Below are 17,815 nucleotides of genomic sequence, written 5' to 3'. Positions count from 1 at the left end.
ATTTGCTTGCAGCGCGAGTGTCCTCGTGATGGCTCGTGTCTTAGGAGTCGTGATTGTAGTTTCACATGTTTTGGTGTGCTTACATTATGGGCAAACACTCTGTCTTGTGTTACATTCAGAATTTTTGTGTCCTGTTCCTTTCACTGTAACAGTGCCCTCGCTGTCTCCAGTTGGTTCAACATTAAACATAGGATGGGCCATAAGATTGCACAAGCTGTTCGGAATAAGATTGCTTGCTTCCCTTATTGGGCTGTTTTCAGCCCCCATATTACTGTTATTCCATTTTCGTAAGTCTGATTTAATCCTTTGCGTTGTATACATAATCACATGATCATTGAATGGCCATTGGCAACTCAAGGGCAGACTATTATGATGTTTGTTTCTTCCTCTTCACTGCCAAACTCTGGAACTCTTTACCTTCCCATGTCTTTCCAAACACTTATGACCTTCCCTTTATCAAAAAGCAGATTTTTTTTATACCTTTTCGAAAACTCTTCTCACTTTCTTCACTTTTATATATTTATGCAGGTATTTTGTGCAAGGCCTGGCTTAAGGCTCTGTCACACCTTGACGTTTTAGCCAGCGTATGCCGACGTATGAAAAATTTGGCGAATACGCTGGCACACGTCGAATACGTTATGGGTAAGTTTTGTATACGTTAAGAGCACGCTGAAGCATGCTGGCATACGTCGTAGTACGCCGAGCTCATCGACAAATTTTAAGCATGCTCAAAAATTTTCGACGTATGCCAGCGTATGACTCACACGTTCCGCATACGCTGGCCATAAGTTGTCGGCACGTTATGCGATCGTTGACACACGCTACTTGTAAGTTACTCATAAGTCGAAACACGTCGAGGTAATGTTTAGCGTTCCCCGAAACTTATTTCTAGCCTATGAGTAACGTGCTTTGAACCTATGTGTAATGTATCTCCAATGCATATTGTCGTATGTAGATATATTTGACGTCTTCCGGACGACCACAGAACTTACTAAACGTGTTTCTAACTTACAGCTACCGTATAATGGTGTATTGGCAGCGTTTAGGGGAATTGGTATATAAAAATGGGGTTCACACAGGAGGAACCCGTCAGTGTTCCAGACTCCATGGTTTTTTTTTTCCTTCGGCATGACGGTGATGTTGACACTTTGATGTCTAGTGCGGTTATGATTTAAATCGTTGAGCGGCAGCCTATTAATAGGCTACGCCACGTGATCATCGGCGATACGCTGCCACGCTATGCATAAATTAGACTATCGTTGGGCATATGTTGTGAACGCCGACAACACGCAAGCATTCATTGGTATAAGTTATCTATAAGTTATCGAAGCGTTCTGTGTACGTTACTAATACGTTATGCATACGTCCAACTCGTTATGAATACGCCCAAAACTGAAAAAAAACCATCAATAGTTCAGCGTACGCCAGCGTTTTACATACATTTTGATACGTTTCCATACGCTGGCTAAAATGTCAAGGTGTGACAGGGCCCTTAAATGAGGACTATATAGTTCATGACTGGAACTCGACAATTCAACATCTGATTTTAATGCAGCATCAACAACATATTCTTCATAGTCACAAGAGTCAGTGGCTTTGATGCAAGTTTCCTGCATGTCTTTCCTTATTCTGTTCATTTCCTAAAGCAAATCACCCGCATTCAAGGCATTACCTATGAATACAACGTCACAATATCCTTCCGTGGGCCAGAAAACTTTTTCTTCATCATCGAGCCTCTTCGGGCGATCCCTTGTCGTCGGTCACAAAATGCTCCATGATATAGGTCACGTGACTTAGAAGAAACTGCAGTGGCCATTAATTTGTTCATGCACTTGTCATGGTGGCATACTTCAGCTGCGATCATGTCGATGGGATTATTCCTATGACATTCAATCTTCAACAAAATCACTGGTTTTACATTTACCTCCACAACCGAAGGTGAAGAAGGTTATGTTTTCACCCCTCTCCGTCTGTTTGTCTGCAGGATATCTCAAAAACGTGTGGACGGATCCGGATTAAATTTAGTGGGCAGTTTGAGTGTGTGATGAGGACGAACTGATTAGATTTTGGTGAAGATCCGAATCTGGATCTGGAAACGAGAATTATTTAATTTTTAAAGTGATCCTTCACCATTGGGAGGAGGAGGAGGAGGAGGAGGAGGAGGAGATTGGGACCATACTCTGTGCAGGGCGTTGGTGCTGCCAAAGCAGTCTCCTTGGCTATTCGGAACAATCCTGGATAGCTCGCCACTGCGACACAGTATACCAGCATGCTGGCACTCATTTTGCCGACCTGAGAAGGATGACAGGTCAAGTTAACCCCACCTGGTATTAATTAAACAGCTGAGCGGGATTTGAACTCAGGACCCAAGGATCCAAAGCCCACCATCCCCTAACCATTAAGCCAACACCAGGCATGCCATTGAGAGATAGGGCCAAAAACGATGTATATCATGATATTTCAAAAAGTTATTGGGCCCGATTTGTTCTCGTGTATCAGGCATTATGTGGCGGAGGTATGCGCTCAACCGGGTGCCCCTCCAGTTAGCAATGTTTTTGCCTTTTTGTAGAAAGACATTTGCCTTTCGGAGGTCGGCTTCACCTTCCAAAATTACCATTTTAGTCCCTTCTTTGGTTCTTCCAGTCCAAGTCAGATCCATTTTGTTTTGAAGTCAAACCCTGGCAGCATGGATCCACAGGTGCACCTTCAGTTTCCACCAGAGCCACATGCATCAGATTCAACCTCTTTTCGTTTGTTCTCCACAAATTAAATATTCCTTTTACTTGTGAAACTTTCTCCAAAAAACGCATTCCACTTAGGTTCCATTCAAGCAAGAAATAATTGACAGAATGTAAATCCTCTCTCTCAAGCATCTATCACAAAGGTCTGCTCTGTGTTCAACTGCATAAATCAAACCGGCAACGTCTCAAACAGTTCTGAAGGGTTCTTCACGCGACTGCAACGTAATGAAAATGAGGATTGGATCTCACCATCTGCTCATTGCAGTCAAACGAAGCCTGTCCAGCCACCCCTCATCCGGAGGATACTAAGCACCTGGCACACAATGCCTGCACAGCTGCAGATGAAGACCACTCAGTGGACGAATCATCGGACCTGAACCTGGATTACTGAGTGACTATACTAGTTGGTAGTGCCTTCATATTTGAACGCTGATGTTTGTGTGTCAGAAAAGCTTCTTATTCCACTTGGTATAATTAATTCACACATCCGAGGCATACAATTAGCTCTGTGATCGCAGGAGTGGTACGTGTCGGGGGGGGACGGGTGGGTGAGGGTATTTTGCCTTCCAAATTCCTCAATGGCAGTCTCGACCTCTAGTCACGTGATGTAACAATAGTGTTTGACCAACCATGTAATATTTCCAAACATCACTATATTTGTTACTCGATTATATTTATTTTATGAAGGTAACATCCACTTAAATTTGATATCCGCATCACAAACCCACTTCAACCCCACCCCAAACCCAACACAAGCGTACGCTAACTCAACCGTACCCCCATCATAAATGCACACCAACCCCATCACAAGCACATGCTAACCCCACCTCAACCCCATCACAAGCACATGCTAACCCCACCTCAACCCCATCACAAGCACATGCTAACCCCACCTCAACCCCATCACAACCACATGCTAACCTCACCTCAACCCCATCACAAGCACATGCTAAACCCACCTCAACCCCATCACAAGCACATGCTAACCTCACCTCAACCCCATCACAAGCACATGCTAACCTCACCTCAACCCCATCACAAGCACATGCTAACCTCACCTCAACCCCATCACAAGCACATGCTAACCGGAGCTCAACCGCATCACAAGCACATGCTAAACCCACCACAACCCCATCACGAGCACATGCTAACCACACCTCAACCCCATCACAAGCACATGCTAACCCCACCTCCACCCCATCACAAGCACATGCTAACCGCACCTCAACCGCATCACAAGCACATGCTAACCCCACACCAACCCCATCACAAGCACATGCTAACCTCACCTCAACCCCATCACAAGCACATGCTAACCTCACCTCAACTCCATCACAAGCACATGCTAACCCCACACCAACCCCATCACAAGCACATGCTAACCCCACACCAACCCCATCACAAGCACATGCTAACCTCACCTCAACCCCATCACAAGCACATGCTAACCCCACCTCAACCCCATCACAAGCACATGCTAACCCCACCTCAACCCCATCACAAGCACATGCTAACCCCACCTCAACCCCATCACAAGCACATGCTAACCCCACCTCAACCCCATCACAACCACATGCTAACCCCACCTCAACCCCATCACAAGCACATGCTAACCCCACCTCAACCCCATCACAAGCACATGCTAACCTCACCTCAACCCCATCACAAGCACATGCTAACCTCACCTCAACACCATCACAACCACATGCTAACCTCACCTCAACCCCATCACAAGCACATGCTAACCTCACCTCAACCCCATCACAACCACATGCTACCCTCACCTCAACCCCATCACAAGCACATGCTAACCCCACCTCAACCCCATCACAAGCACATGCTAACCCCACACCAACCCCATCACAAGCACATGCTAACCTCACCTCAACCCCATCACAAGCACATGCTAACCTCACCTCAACTCCATCACAAGCACATGCTAACCCCACACCAACCCCATCACAAGCACATGCTAACCCCACACCAACCCCATCACAAGCACATGCTAACCTCACCTCAACCCCATCACAAGCACATGCTAACCCCACCTCAACCCCATCACAAGCGCATGCTAACCCCACCTCAACCCCATCACAAGCACATGATAACCCCACCTCAACCCCTTCACAAGCACATGCTAACCCCACCTCAGCCCCATCACAACCACATGCTAACCCCACCTCAACCCCATCACAAGCACATGCTAACCCCACCTCAACCCCATCACAAGCACATGCTAACCTCACCTCAACCCCATCACAAGCACATGCTAACCTCACCTCAACCCCATCACAACCACATGCTAACCCCACCTCAACCCCATCACAAGTACATGCTAACCCCACCTCAACCCCATCACAACCACATGCTAACCTCACCTCAACCCCATCACAAGTACATGCTAACCCCACCTCAACCCCATCACAACCACATGCTAACCCCACCTCAACCCCATCACAAGCACATGCTAACCCCACCTCAACCCCATCACAAGCACATGCTAACCCCACCTCAACCCCATCACAAGCACATGCTAACCCCACCTCAACCCCATCACAAGCACATGCTAACCCCACCTCAACCCCATCACAAGCACATGCTAACCTCACCTCAACCCCATCACAAGCACATGCTAACCCCACCTCAACCCCATCACAAGCACATGCTAACCCCACCTCAACCCCATCACAAGCACATGCTAACCCCACCTCAACCCCATCACAAGCACATGCTAACCCCACCTCAACCCCATCACAAGCACATGCTAACCCCACACCAACCCCATCACAAGCACATGCTAACCCCACACCAACCCCATCACAAGCACATGCTAACCTCACCTCAACCCCATCACAAGCACATGCTAACCTCACCTCAACTCCATCACAAGCACATGCTAACCCCACACCAACCCCATCACAAGCACATGCTAACCCCACACCAACCCCATCACAAGCACATGCTAACCCCACACCAACCCCATCACAAGCACATGCTAACCTCACCTCAACCCCATCACAAGCACATGCTAACCCCACCTCAACCCCATCACAAGCACATGCTAACCCCACCTCAACCCCATCACAAGCACATGCTAACCCCACCTCAACCCCATCACAAGCACATGCTAACCCCACCTCAACCCCATCACAACCACATGCTAACCCCACCTCAACCCCATCACAAGCACATGCTAACCCCACCTCAACCCCATCACAAGCACATGCTAACCTCACCTCAACCCCATCACAAGCACATGCTAACCTCACCTCAACCCCATCACAACCACATGCTAACCCCACCTCAACCCCATCACAAGTACATGCTAACCCCACCTCAACCCCATCACAACCACATGCTAACCTCACCTCAACCCCATCACAAGTACATGCTAACCCCACCTCAACCCCATCACAACCACATGCTAACCCCACCTCAACCCCATCACAAGCCTTACCATCTCCGATAAACTGAAGGAGTGCCAGATCAATGGCCCTTTTCCATCGAGAGTTCTTCTGCAGAGCGATGCCGTAACCAGTGGTCGCAAATACCTTTCCACTTCCAATGGTGACCAGGCGGCACCCTTCATCCTTACCCGCCATGTAGTTCAGCACAGCTGCATCATATATGAATGCATCTAGCTTCCTGTGAGGAGGAAAAAAAAATCACTGTTTGGTGTGCAACTTTGGGGTACGTTCAGTTATCAAGCAGCTCGCTAACGCTTGCCAAACCAGCCGTTCCTCATCAACGGTTTCAAATGCAGTGCTTGCTTGAGTGCTTAAGCCACTTGGCGAGCGCTCTACAAGAAACTCTGTTTGTCCCAATTCGAGCATTCATCTCATGATGTTGGGATCCCAGGTGCAAATCCCATCTGCTGTATGGATTTGTCCATTGGCTATTGATATCATTTGTATGCATTTGGTTTACAGCAAAGGTGGAAAAGAAGCCAGAGGGGAAAGTAATGTAGGGTGGGAAGGAAAATGGGGAAGTCGGGAGGAGAGAATGGGGGAAAGAGAGAAGAGGGAGAATGTGGGTAGATTCCAAAAAGGGTATTATTAATAATAAAGTAGAGGAACTGGGTTTGGCTGCTGCGTACATGGTGCATGCAGGGAGGGAAGGGGGCTCGGCTGGGTTGTGTACAAGGTGCATACGTCTTCCCTCAAATGAACGTTAAACTGAGTGTCCTGTCCTGGATGGGATACCACTCCGCCCTTGTGTAGCATGAGCTGATGGATGATAAAGATTCCACGGTGTCTTTCGTGAAGAATAGGCGTGTTATCTCTGGCACTGAGTAACCCATCGCCTTCAGTCGAATGTCAGGTATTGTCAGCCGGTTTGTGAAAGACTTGGAGGAAAAATGATTCCTGGCTGACCCCACAAGTAGGTGGGTCATTAAAGTTGTAGAGTTGGATCAGACAGCTATAACTGCTGACATTGTCTGTCTCCCTGGCCTGCTGTACAGGTATTGAACCCTCGGTCATCAGAACTCAACTCGGCCGGACTGGTCACTTGTGTCCCTCTCTCCAATTCAATCCATTTTACTGCTCAACTATCCAAACCTCACACCCAGCCATCCCTTTCCACTTCACTCTGATCTATGAACCCTAATCCTAATCCTTAGCTTATCATAAAATTGTCTTTTTCACATTCATTTGTTGCTTCTTTTCCAGCTGCAGTTCGTTACAAACATGATGTAAATATTTATCATCCCTGATGTTCAAAAGTTTGTGTTTTTATCTCCTCCACCGGGGGTGGACGGAGGATATGTTTTCTCACCTGTTTGTCCGTTTGTTTGTCTGTGTCTGTGTCTGTGAGGAGGATATCTCAAAAAGTTTTGGATGGATTCAGCAAAACATGGTGGATGAGTTGGATTGGGTAAGTGACAAGAACAAGCCGATTAGATTTTGATTAAGATCTTGGGGCAGACTGGCCCTATCAGTGGGATACGTAAACTGTTCAGCCTGCGGAAGGTATGCACTCTACTTTAGGGAATAAGGGTTTTCAGGGGTTTTAGGGTTAGAAAGGGTCAAAAGGGTCTTTGGGGTCTAAAGGCTCGAAAAGGTATAAAGGGTAAAACGGTATAAAGGGTCTGAAAAGGTCCAAAGGGTATAAAAAATGGTCTCAAGGTGTCTAAAAGGTCTAAAATATGTGAGGGCTCTAAAAGTCTACATGTCTAAAAGGTATGGTCCGTAATTAATAGAGATAATTAATAGATGTAGTCAAGGTCCAATAATGAGTAATTAATCGATGTACTCACCGTCCAACTCATGTTCAAACAGTACGTAATCAATAGACGTACTCACAGTGGTCGACCAAGACTTCACCTTGATGAGGGTTCACCGTCCACCTGTGTTTTTCAGTTTTATATACAGTATATACATAGATATCAAGTGAATCGGTTGAAATTTGACGATTTATGTGACCTTTATCTTTGACCTTTTGACCTATTAACTTCGAGACCAATCGGCTTCGCGCTTGTCACGAGCTCTACCAGGTGGTGAAGTTTTGTGAAGATTGGAGTAAAAATGTGACCTGGAGGTGACTGACATACAAACAAGAAAGACGTCGTGCAGAACACGATACTTTTTGACCTTAAAAATAATTGGTGGTTGAATTTAATGATCAAACATGCAACTCTTCTTCAAATTTCAAGTCAATCGGATGACAATTGAGGATTTTAGAAATTTGATGTAGTTGTTGACCTTTAGCCTATGTTGAACCTTTGACCTCAAAAAATAAGAGGCTTCTTGCTTATGACGAACTCTATCAGGTCGTGAAGTTTCGTGAAGATCGGTTTAAAATTGTGATCTGTAGGTGAATGACATAAAAAAACAGACAGAATGAAAAAAAAAAATCACTCATCGAGTGACACTTGGTAAAACGGAACGGCACTCAGTGGAGCGCATACCTCCGCCAGGCTGAACAGTTTACATTTTGTATCCCACTAATAGTTCGGATCTGAATCTGGAGCTTAAGCAAAATCAAATCGGCTTGTTCTTGTCACCTAACCAACTCATCCAAAACTTTTTGAGATATCATGATATACATAGTTTTTTGCCCCATCTCTCAATGCTGAAGAATCACTTGTAAAATTTTTGAATCCGGATCCAGATTGGGATCTTCACCAAAATTGAATCAATTCGTCCTTGTCACACAACCAACCTGTCCACCAAGTTCAGTCCGAATCCATCTGCAACCTTTTGAGATATTGTTCTATGTATCGTTTTTGGCCCTATCTTTCAATGGTGAAGAATCACTTAAAAAAATTCTCAGATCTGAGTCTGGATTCGGATCTTCACCAAAATTAAACGTTGCTGTCCATGGCCGGTCACATACATACACAAAAAAACTCAAAATGATTGCTTGAAAACTGTGGCCAAAAATCGTGTTACAAACAAACAAACAAACAAACAAAGACAAACTCGACAGACCAACATACAAAGTGAAATTTTTTTTTCGACAACTAATAGCAGACCTGACCAACCAGTACACTTGTGAATATGATTTCGTAATTAACAAGCATGGATGAAAACATAACTTCTATCCACCATCTTCGATGTGTGTCCGCATAATTAAGCATAGGCATAAATATGCGGGTCAGCGACTACCCAAGCACATTGTTTTTTTAAAATCCATATTGAAACCGTTTCAGGTGTAAAAACACCTCTGTGCCAAAGCACAAAGAAGGACAGATACTGGTTGTGAAAATGTTTGTGTTTCCGCCAACACGCAGGTGGGATGTGCGGATGGTCGGCGTGGTAAAACGTACCCTGTCTTGAGGCTGACCAGGGCTCTCTCCACATTTTTCTGGTTGAACTTTGACATGTAGGCGTGCATGTGCGGATAGTTGTTGCGGATGTTACGCTCAGTGCTGCCGTTGGGTACGGTTCCGAACCTGAACGCCGGATGCTGCTGAGTGGGGTTTTGAAACTGCAAAGAGAAAACGGGAAACAAGACGAAAGAGCTTGTGGCATCGACGAGACAAACATTTCATTTGATGCAAAACTACTCGAACGGCGAAGCGGTTACAGCCTTGTTGCATTGACCTCACTGATCCAAGTTCAATTCCCATGAGCGCTGAGTGTAAATGTCCGCACCTTGTCTACAGAAAGGCAACCTGTCCAGTTTGGCGTTTTATTAGCCAAGGAAAGGTTTATGACTTATCGTGAATGTCATGACGCTCTCTCAAGAGGATGGACCCTCCACCGATCGAATAGTATACTGTGCTCTTTTCTTCTTCACAGTACATCAAGGTACGTCGTACTACCTACACAGTACTCTTGTCTGAATCTAAATTTCAGCAAGAAAAGGAAATGCAGGGAAAGCCATACAATTCTGTCCAGACAGCCTGGGCCATATCTCCATTCAGTAATCAATCGCACATGTACCTACCCTGACACCATAATAGTTAACCAGAAGGTTAACTCTTGGGAACAGCCAAACAGTCTTAGCCTGAGAGCACACATGAGGAAAAAGGATGGGCGAAAGGAAACGTGGCCAGAACATGGCGATGGAAGGCCCAAACACATGAGCACAAGCATGTGAATGTGCACTCTGTTGCCCACCTGGTCCAAGCAACTGTACCCACTAGTCTCACTTTCACCTAAAAATTGTATCACCCTCTAATACAGTATATTATGGTGACTGTCTGTCTTTGCTTCCTCCACTCTTCCAAGCAAATTATTCCACATGCAAACCATTCCATGGGTATAAAGAATCCATCTTATCTCGGTTTCATTCTCCTTTTTATTTCATCGCTTGTCTTTAGCCACCAAGCCCACACCTCCTTCACCACTGAAAGGATTCTATCAATTTCTTTGAATATACGAAATATTTTCATCACGACTCTGATACAAACCACACAGTCTTCTGACCCTAACAGCTATTTCAATGGCCGGACACTGAACCCTCTTTAATACAGACATATCAACAGGTCATCTCATCTCGATTCTCCAACAGATGAACTTATAATAAATTGGATTGTGATGCCCGGACGTCTGTCCGTCTGGTTGTCCGTTAACGTTTTGCTCTTTTTGCTACTCCTTCCTTATCACCCAGATGATTGTTTTGAAACTTGACACATGAATACAATTAAGTAGCCCCCACAATCGCTCGGGCTTTGATTTTTCGATTTCTGATCATGGGAGCTTCCAAGTCGAAGGTACTCACAGAAACTTTGGATCTCTATTTTTGATACTCCTCCCTTATCAGCTGGCTTATTGTTCTGAAACTTGACACATGAATACAAGATAGTAGCCTGCCCAAATTGCTTGGGCTTCAACTTTTCGATTTCGGATCGGGGGGGGGGCTCCCAGGGGGGTTCCCCCAAAATTGACACCAGTCTCACTTCCGTCACATTTTCCAGATTAAAACTTCAAAAAAATGACCGTCAGCCCACTCGGGGCTATTTATTTTCCTTGTGAAGAGGGTAACCGAAACCGTATTGATCCATATTGTCGACGTCACAAAACCCGACTCTAAACAAAACAATAATACAACTCCGGTTGAATTGAACAAAATTCTCCTCGTTATACATCTGAAAATTATCATCGTTTTATGTATCATTACCTGACCCTGTGCCATTGTGGTGGTGGTGGTGGTGGGTGGTGGTCGAGTGTTTCGTCTACAGTTATTTCTGAACTACTCAATGTAGAATATGATTCCTTTTTTTTAGTAAATCTTATACATAAAAGGAACTCGATCTCAGCGTGCCTTTGTGCATCCGTCCGTCAACAATTGTCCTATAAGAGATGACACAGATCAAGGAGTAACGTTATCCCCTACACAGCGCAGCATAGCAATACACGCATATACGAACACACAGCATATGAACGTGCTGCACATCCATCCATGAGGATAGCTTCTTTCCTGGCATGGCCGGTGCTTAAACGTACCCCAGACAGTTGATCAAAAGAAGGAAGAGAGGGGGAGGGGGAGAATTTTTTTCTTGATCTTTCTCTTGGTATGTTGTAGTATATTATTCAGAATTCAGCATCTCAAAAGGTTGTGATGAATATCCCATTAACACTCTCCCCCTCCTCGCTCCATGAGTGTATAGCTAGGCTGGTATCTATACATGACCTAATTTAAATTTTTCCATCAACAAGAACCGTTAAAAAATTAATTTTTTTTAGCAATTACGCAAAGATTGGTATTCCCGTCAGCGAAGCGATGGCTCTTACATTCCAGTAATCTATAACAATGCTCTTTCTACCCATTACCATTTACTTACATTTTCCCACATTAACTCCTCTTCACCACTTCCCGAGTCATTCTCCAGAACAGTGTTTCTCAGCCGGATTTACCAGACGACCTCCCAATCCTGGTATTTGGTCACCATGATCCCCTGTTACCCCTACACCAAGGGTTAAAAGAAACAATGATGTGGGGATTTTGAATCAACCCACATTACTGGGGAAAATATTGAGTTTATTCAAGTGAGTTTATTTGAAACCCAGCTGGGGAAAACTGGGATGGGCTCATCGGTGCCAACCCTGACTACAGGAGTAACAAAAAGGCTAGCATCTGGGCCATTTGTATTTCTTTTTTGCAGACACGTCAATACCCACTCATGAACCACTTGGGGTATTGACCCAATGTTTGAAAAACACTGCCCTAGAATAAATAAACTTCCTGTTTCTCTTCTTCCAAACCATGTACTTTACCTCCTCCTCCTCCCTGCTGAGTGTCACCTGCTAACTTAGAGAAATTAATCCTGATTCCTTCACATAGATCATAAATAAATGACATACATCAATGGATTAAAAAAAAACAAAACCTTCCTTTGCTCATCTCAATAACTACATCTCTGACTCCGTCCTCTATTGCTCTTCCCTCTGATCTTTCAGGATGCAGCTCATCGCAACTTCATGCCATCTCCAATCCTGTCACCAATATCTTCTCCTCCCACTCACTCTGTCCTCTCTCTACCTGTATCACTGTATGTCCCGTAACCATTATCCGACCTTTTCTAACTGGCACTCTTATTTTCACAAAAATACAGACACACAGAGACAGACAGACATATAGACAGGGGCATTTCAATAGTCTTGCATCCCCTTCGGGGTAAGACTAACTCGAAAGCATCCCAAAATGCAAAGCCTGTCCACGTCTGCTTAGTACTCTAAATAAACTTGATGAAAATAACAGCTAAAAAAAAGTATTTATTTGTTCATTTTATTAATTTGCGTTCTCCATATTCTCATAATAAAGGTTTGTTGAAGATTTGATAACAAAAGCTCAGATGGTAAAAAAAAAATAAAAAATAAACGATTTATGGCCTGGACAGACACACTGAAGCTCAAAGGTAAATCTATACATGAATACTTAGTGTCGAGGAGGTCGATCCTGATGGAGCTAAAGGGTTTTTTCCCCCCTCCCCTCCAACAGCCCCCGGCCGCTGTTGACCACACAGTCCGATGTGGGATGTCATCCCATGGTGCAAACCACTCATATATTTTCCAAATTAATTTTGCTTCTCCACTGGGAGGGTGTCCAATTTTCTCTTCTATATATCGTCTTCTTCTTTTATTTTTTCAATTTGACATAATAATCTTTCTTTTCTATATTTTCTAAAAAAAAATTCCTTTTTATAAAATCAATATTATCTATCTATCTAATAATCTGCGAATCTACATGATATCTACATAATAATACGCCAACTTTGCTTTTCTGGGTCGTCACGCCCCGTCAATATGCCTGGTGTTGACTTAATGGTTAGGGTGGTGGGCTTGGTATCCTAGGATCCTGAGTTCAAATCCCCCTTGGATGTTGAATTAATACCAGGTGGAGTTGACACTGCCTGTTATCCTTCTGAGGTTGGTAAAATGAGTGCCAGCTTGCTGGTATACTGTGTCGGAGTGGCGACCCGTCCAGGATTGTGCCCAATAGCCAAGGAGACTGCTTCGGCAGCACCGACGATCTGCACAGAGTATGGTCCCAACGGAATGGATGGATGGACGCCCCGTCAATGTGCTCAGCAATAGTGTGCAATGTCGTAGGGAACTTGAATAATGTAACGTACAGGCTTATCAAAAGCAGATATTCAAAATCTGATTCCATATTTGACAATTGGAACTCATGGCCAAAATAATTATATCGAAATCTGGAGTGAAATCGTAAAAAATTTTGGGAAAGGAATTTGTTTTCAAATCAAGTATAATTAAATAATAGGCTCTGCAGGACGTGATGTAAAATGCCTCAAAAAATCATTTTTCACTCTTTTAAAGGTAATGATTGTACGCCTGATTCTATTTTACATGATTGTCCAGGGACACCAGTAGCGATCTTTTTTGATTTGGATTCTACATTTTGTCTCAGGTTTTGTTACTCCCTTAAATGTCATTGTTTGTTCTGTGTTCTTGCTCTCCCATGAGAATCGATGATGCATAAAAAATTTTAATGGAGTGTTTCTACAGGATGTCTGCACAAAATGTCATCTTTTTTCACTGGCAATGTATCTTGCTCCCAAAAAACGTCTGTTCACAGCTTTGAACTCCACCCGCTGCCACATACGTTCACTGGACTACCTGCCGTTGGTGTCCGATCTTCTCTTCTCTTCTCCTTTTTGCCTCTTCTCCACAGGGCTACAAGAGCTCCCCCATTGCTGTTGTTGGAGTTCTTGTTCGGGGTTGATTTTTGAAATGTGTATCCATTGGTCAGACAGCTACCAGACCACACCCACATCAGTCGCTTCACTCCACCCACCATCTCACCCAGATGAAACGATGCGGCCACCATCTTGGTTTTATTTTGGGCCTAACACATTAACCCTGTAGGCCACTGCTGATTAAACACTGTCTGGATTTGTTGCATCAGATTTACATTGGCTTTGTTTGGGTCGAGTGTTAATCACGATGAGGGAGCACAATTTTTTTTTCAAATCATATGTCGAATAATAGTGAGGTAATACTAATTAGAAAGCTAGATTACTAAAAAACAATAGCATTACGTAGTTTTCTGATGGCCCCATGTTGGGGTTAAACAATCCATGAACGTGTGATGAATCAGCTCGTTCTGATATAACCGTGGCAGAGGCTGACATGGACAATAGGTGTCGAGTTGATCATTTAACAGAGCAATGAATGTGTTTCCAAGTCGCCTTGTTCAGCTTTTAAGAGTGCTTTAAATGCGTGTTCCCCAATCGAATTGCGTGTTGCTGGATTTTTAAAGCCAATTCACTCATACTGAATGGAGTTCCCGTACCTCAAATGACCACATGTAGATTCTTGTGAACACAAGGAATATTACAACAGCACGTGGGGTGGGGGAAGAGAGGGACACACACACACACACATGACAAAACCGAGGTATCAGATATAAAGGTAAATCCCCTGTTCGGAATCATGATGAATCTTATTACATATGGAACATGAGCAAGGATGAGGGAGTTCAGTGGAGAGAATAGGTAATATATATATATATATATATATATATATATATATATATATATATTTATATATACACACACATATACTAGCAAATACAACCCGTCGCTTTACTGATAGTGGTGTGAATGGGAGGGGGTGGAGAAAGAGAAAGGGAGAGAGAGGGAGGAGGGGAGGCAGAGAGGATGGAGTGAAGGGAGGGAAGGGGAGAGGAGGGAGGGGAAGCGAGGTGTGGGTGAGGAAGGGGAAGCTAGGAAGGGGAGAAGAGCGAGGAAGGGGGATGGAAGTGGGGAGAGCAACGCCTCACAAAACGTTGTTATACACTGCGGGAGAGAGAGAGAGAGAGAGAGAGAGAGAGAGAGAGAGAGAGAGAGAGAGAGAGAGAGAGAGAGAGAGAGAGAGAGAGAGAGAGAGAGAGAGAGAGAGAGAGAGAGAGAGAGAGAGAGAGAGAGAGAGAGAGAGAGAGAGAGAGAGAGAGAGAGAGAGAGAGAGAGAGAGAGAGAGAGAGAGAGAGAGAGAGAGAGAGAGAGAGAGAGAGAGAGAGAGAGAGAGAGAGAGAGAGAGAGAGAGAGAGAGAGAGAGAGAGAGAGAGAGAGAGAGAGAGAGAGAGAGAGAGAGAGAGAGAGAGAGAGAGAGAGAGAGAGAGAGAGAGAGAGAGAGAGAGAGAGAGAGAGAGAGAGAGAGAGAGAGAGAGAGAGAGAGAGAGAGAGAGAGAGAGAGAGAGAGAGAGAGAGAGAGAGAGAGAGAGAGAGAGAGAGAGAGAGAGAGAGAGAGAGAGATATATATATATATATATATATATATATATTGGTGTGGGAGGAGAGTGCTGCATTTCGTTCGAAGGGGGGAGTGAAGAGGGGACAGACAGAGAGTGGGGGAGAGGAGGAGGAAGAAAAAAGGAGAGGCGAGGGGTGGAGGTGACATGAGCAAAGAGAGTGATATGTTATGCTTAATGAGCGAACACAAATAAAAAATAAATCTCATGTCAGAATAGCTGTTCACACAACAACACAACAGAATTTGTAATGTTAACCACTGACACATCTGCAAAAACTTTGATATCCCAGTTCTAGAAGCTTGGTCCATGAATCCGTGACCCCTTATCGAAATAAAGGTGGATACTTTGAAATCACCCTGGGAGGACTCCATTCCACACTGAAACTCGCACATGAAGACACCAATCAATGACTGACACACACACACACACACTTTTATGAGTATGTATATATATATATATATATATATATATATATATATATATATATATATATGTATGTATATATATATATATATATTATATATATATATATTATGTGTATGTATATGTATGTATATATATATATATATATATATATATATATATATATATATATATATATATATATATTGAGCCTGGTGTGAGCGCAGTGGTTGGGGCAGCGGCTTGGGATCCAAGAGGTCCTGAGTTCAAGCCCCGTTCGGCCACTGAATTAATACACCAGGGGGTTGACTCAGCCTGTCATCCTTCCGAGGTCGGCGAAACGAGTACCAGTATACTGGGCCGGTGTATACCCCGGTTAAAATAGGTGTACCATATCCCTGTGCTGTAAGAGGTGATCAGGGTTGCGTCAGGAAGGGCATCCGGCGTAAAACATGTGCCAAATCACTATCCGGATCATACGGATGATCCGCTGTGGCGACCCCTAACGGGAGCAGCCGAAAGAAGATATTATATATATATATATATATATATATATATATATATATAATTATAAAAAAATACATGTGTAAATCAATATATATATATATATATATATATATATATATATATATATATCTATATAGATATATATATATATATATCTATATAGATATATATATATATATATATCTATATAGATATCTATATAGATATATATATATATATATATATATATATATATATATATATATATATATATATATATATATATATATATATATATATATATATATATATATATATATATATATATATATATATAGATATATATATATATATATATATATATATATATATATATATATATATATATATACATATATAGATATATATACATATCGTGTCTCAGGTTGTGACCATGGTGTGGTTATTCTTGGTCTATATAATACGCTCAGGCTTTTCTGTCGCGGTATTTTTATCACGGGCTTCTGCTCGTCAAGAAAAACTCGGAAGCGATATTAAAAAACCGGCCGTCTCACAAGTATGCTATCATGATGTACCATTATCATTATCGTTATGTGCCATTGTCACTCTCACAATGAACCCTGAGCTATCATGTGCAGCCTGTGGCTACTGGGGGTGCGGCTGTGCCGCCGATGCTGTGCCCTCATACTAGTACACTGGTACTGATTTCACCGACCTCAGAAGGATGACAGGCTGAGTCAATCCCACCTGATGTTAATTCAATGGTAAAAAACAGGTGCTCAAACTCAAAAGCCTAAGATGTTAAGCCAACCACCTTAATCATTAAGCCAACATCAGGCTTTGTGTCCTCTTACCACTGTCATTATGTACCCTCATGATCATTATCGTTATGTACCATTTATCACAATCATTACGCACCATTAGCATTCTGTGGCAGGGCTAACAAGTAATAAGGGCTATTTATAGTCACAATGACTTTGCTCTTTCACATTTTGTCCCAATTATGAAATATTTTCTCCATA

The 17,815-nt window shown here is 43.4% G+C and overlaps 1 protein-coding gene across 1 annotated transcript in view; it reads right to left on the bottom strand.

The window, feature by feature from the left end:
• Positions 1-17,815, bottom strand: part of LOC147035458 (glutamate receptor ionotropic, NMDA 2C-like) — a 343,991-nt gene that overhangs the window by 14,567 nt on the left and 311,609 nt on the right. Inside the window, exons 12-13 of the mRNA XM_085898846.1 lie at positions 9,511-9,671; positions 6,199-6,386 (exon numbers count right to left, since the gene is read on the bottom strand). Coding sequence (XP_085754972.1) covers positions 6,199-6,386; positions 9,511-9,671 — 349 coding nt within the window. The remainder of the gene's footprint in view (positions 1-6,198; positions 6,387-9,510; positions 9,672-17,815) is intronic.

This window comes from Eptatretus burgeri, chromosome 1, assembly GCF_056783735.1.
Source record: "Eptatretus burgeri isolate ZD-2024b chromosome 1, Ebu_testis_v1, whole genome shotgun sequence".
Classification (NCBI taxonomy): Eukaryota; Metazoa; Chordata; class Myxini; order Myxiniformes; family Myxinidae; genus Eptatretus; species Eptatretus burgeri.
The sequence above is the reverse complement of the archived record's forward strand: the minus strand, read 5'-3'. Positions and strand labels throughout refer to the sequence as shown.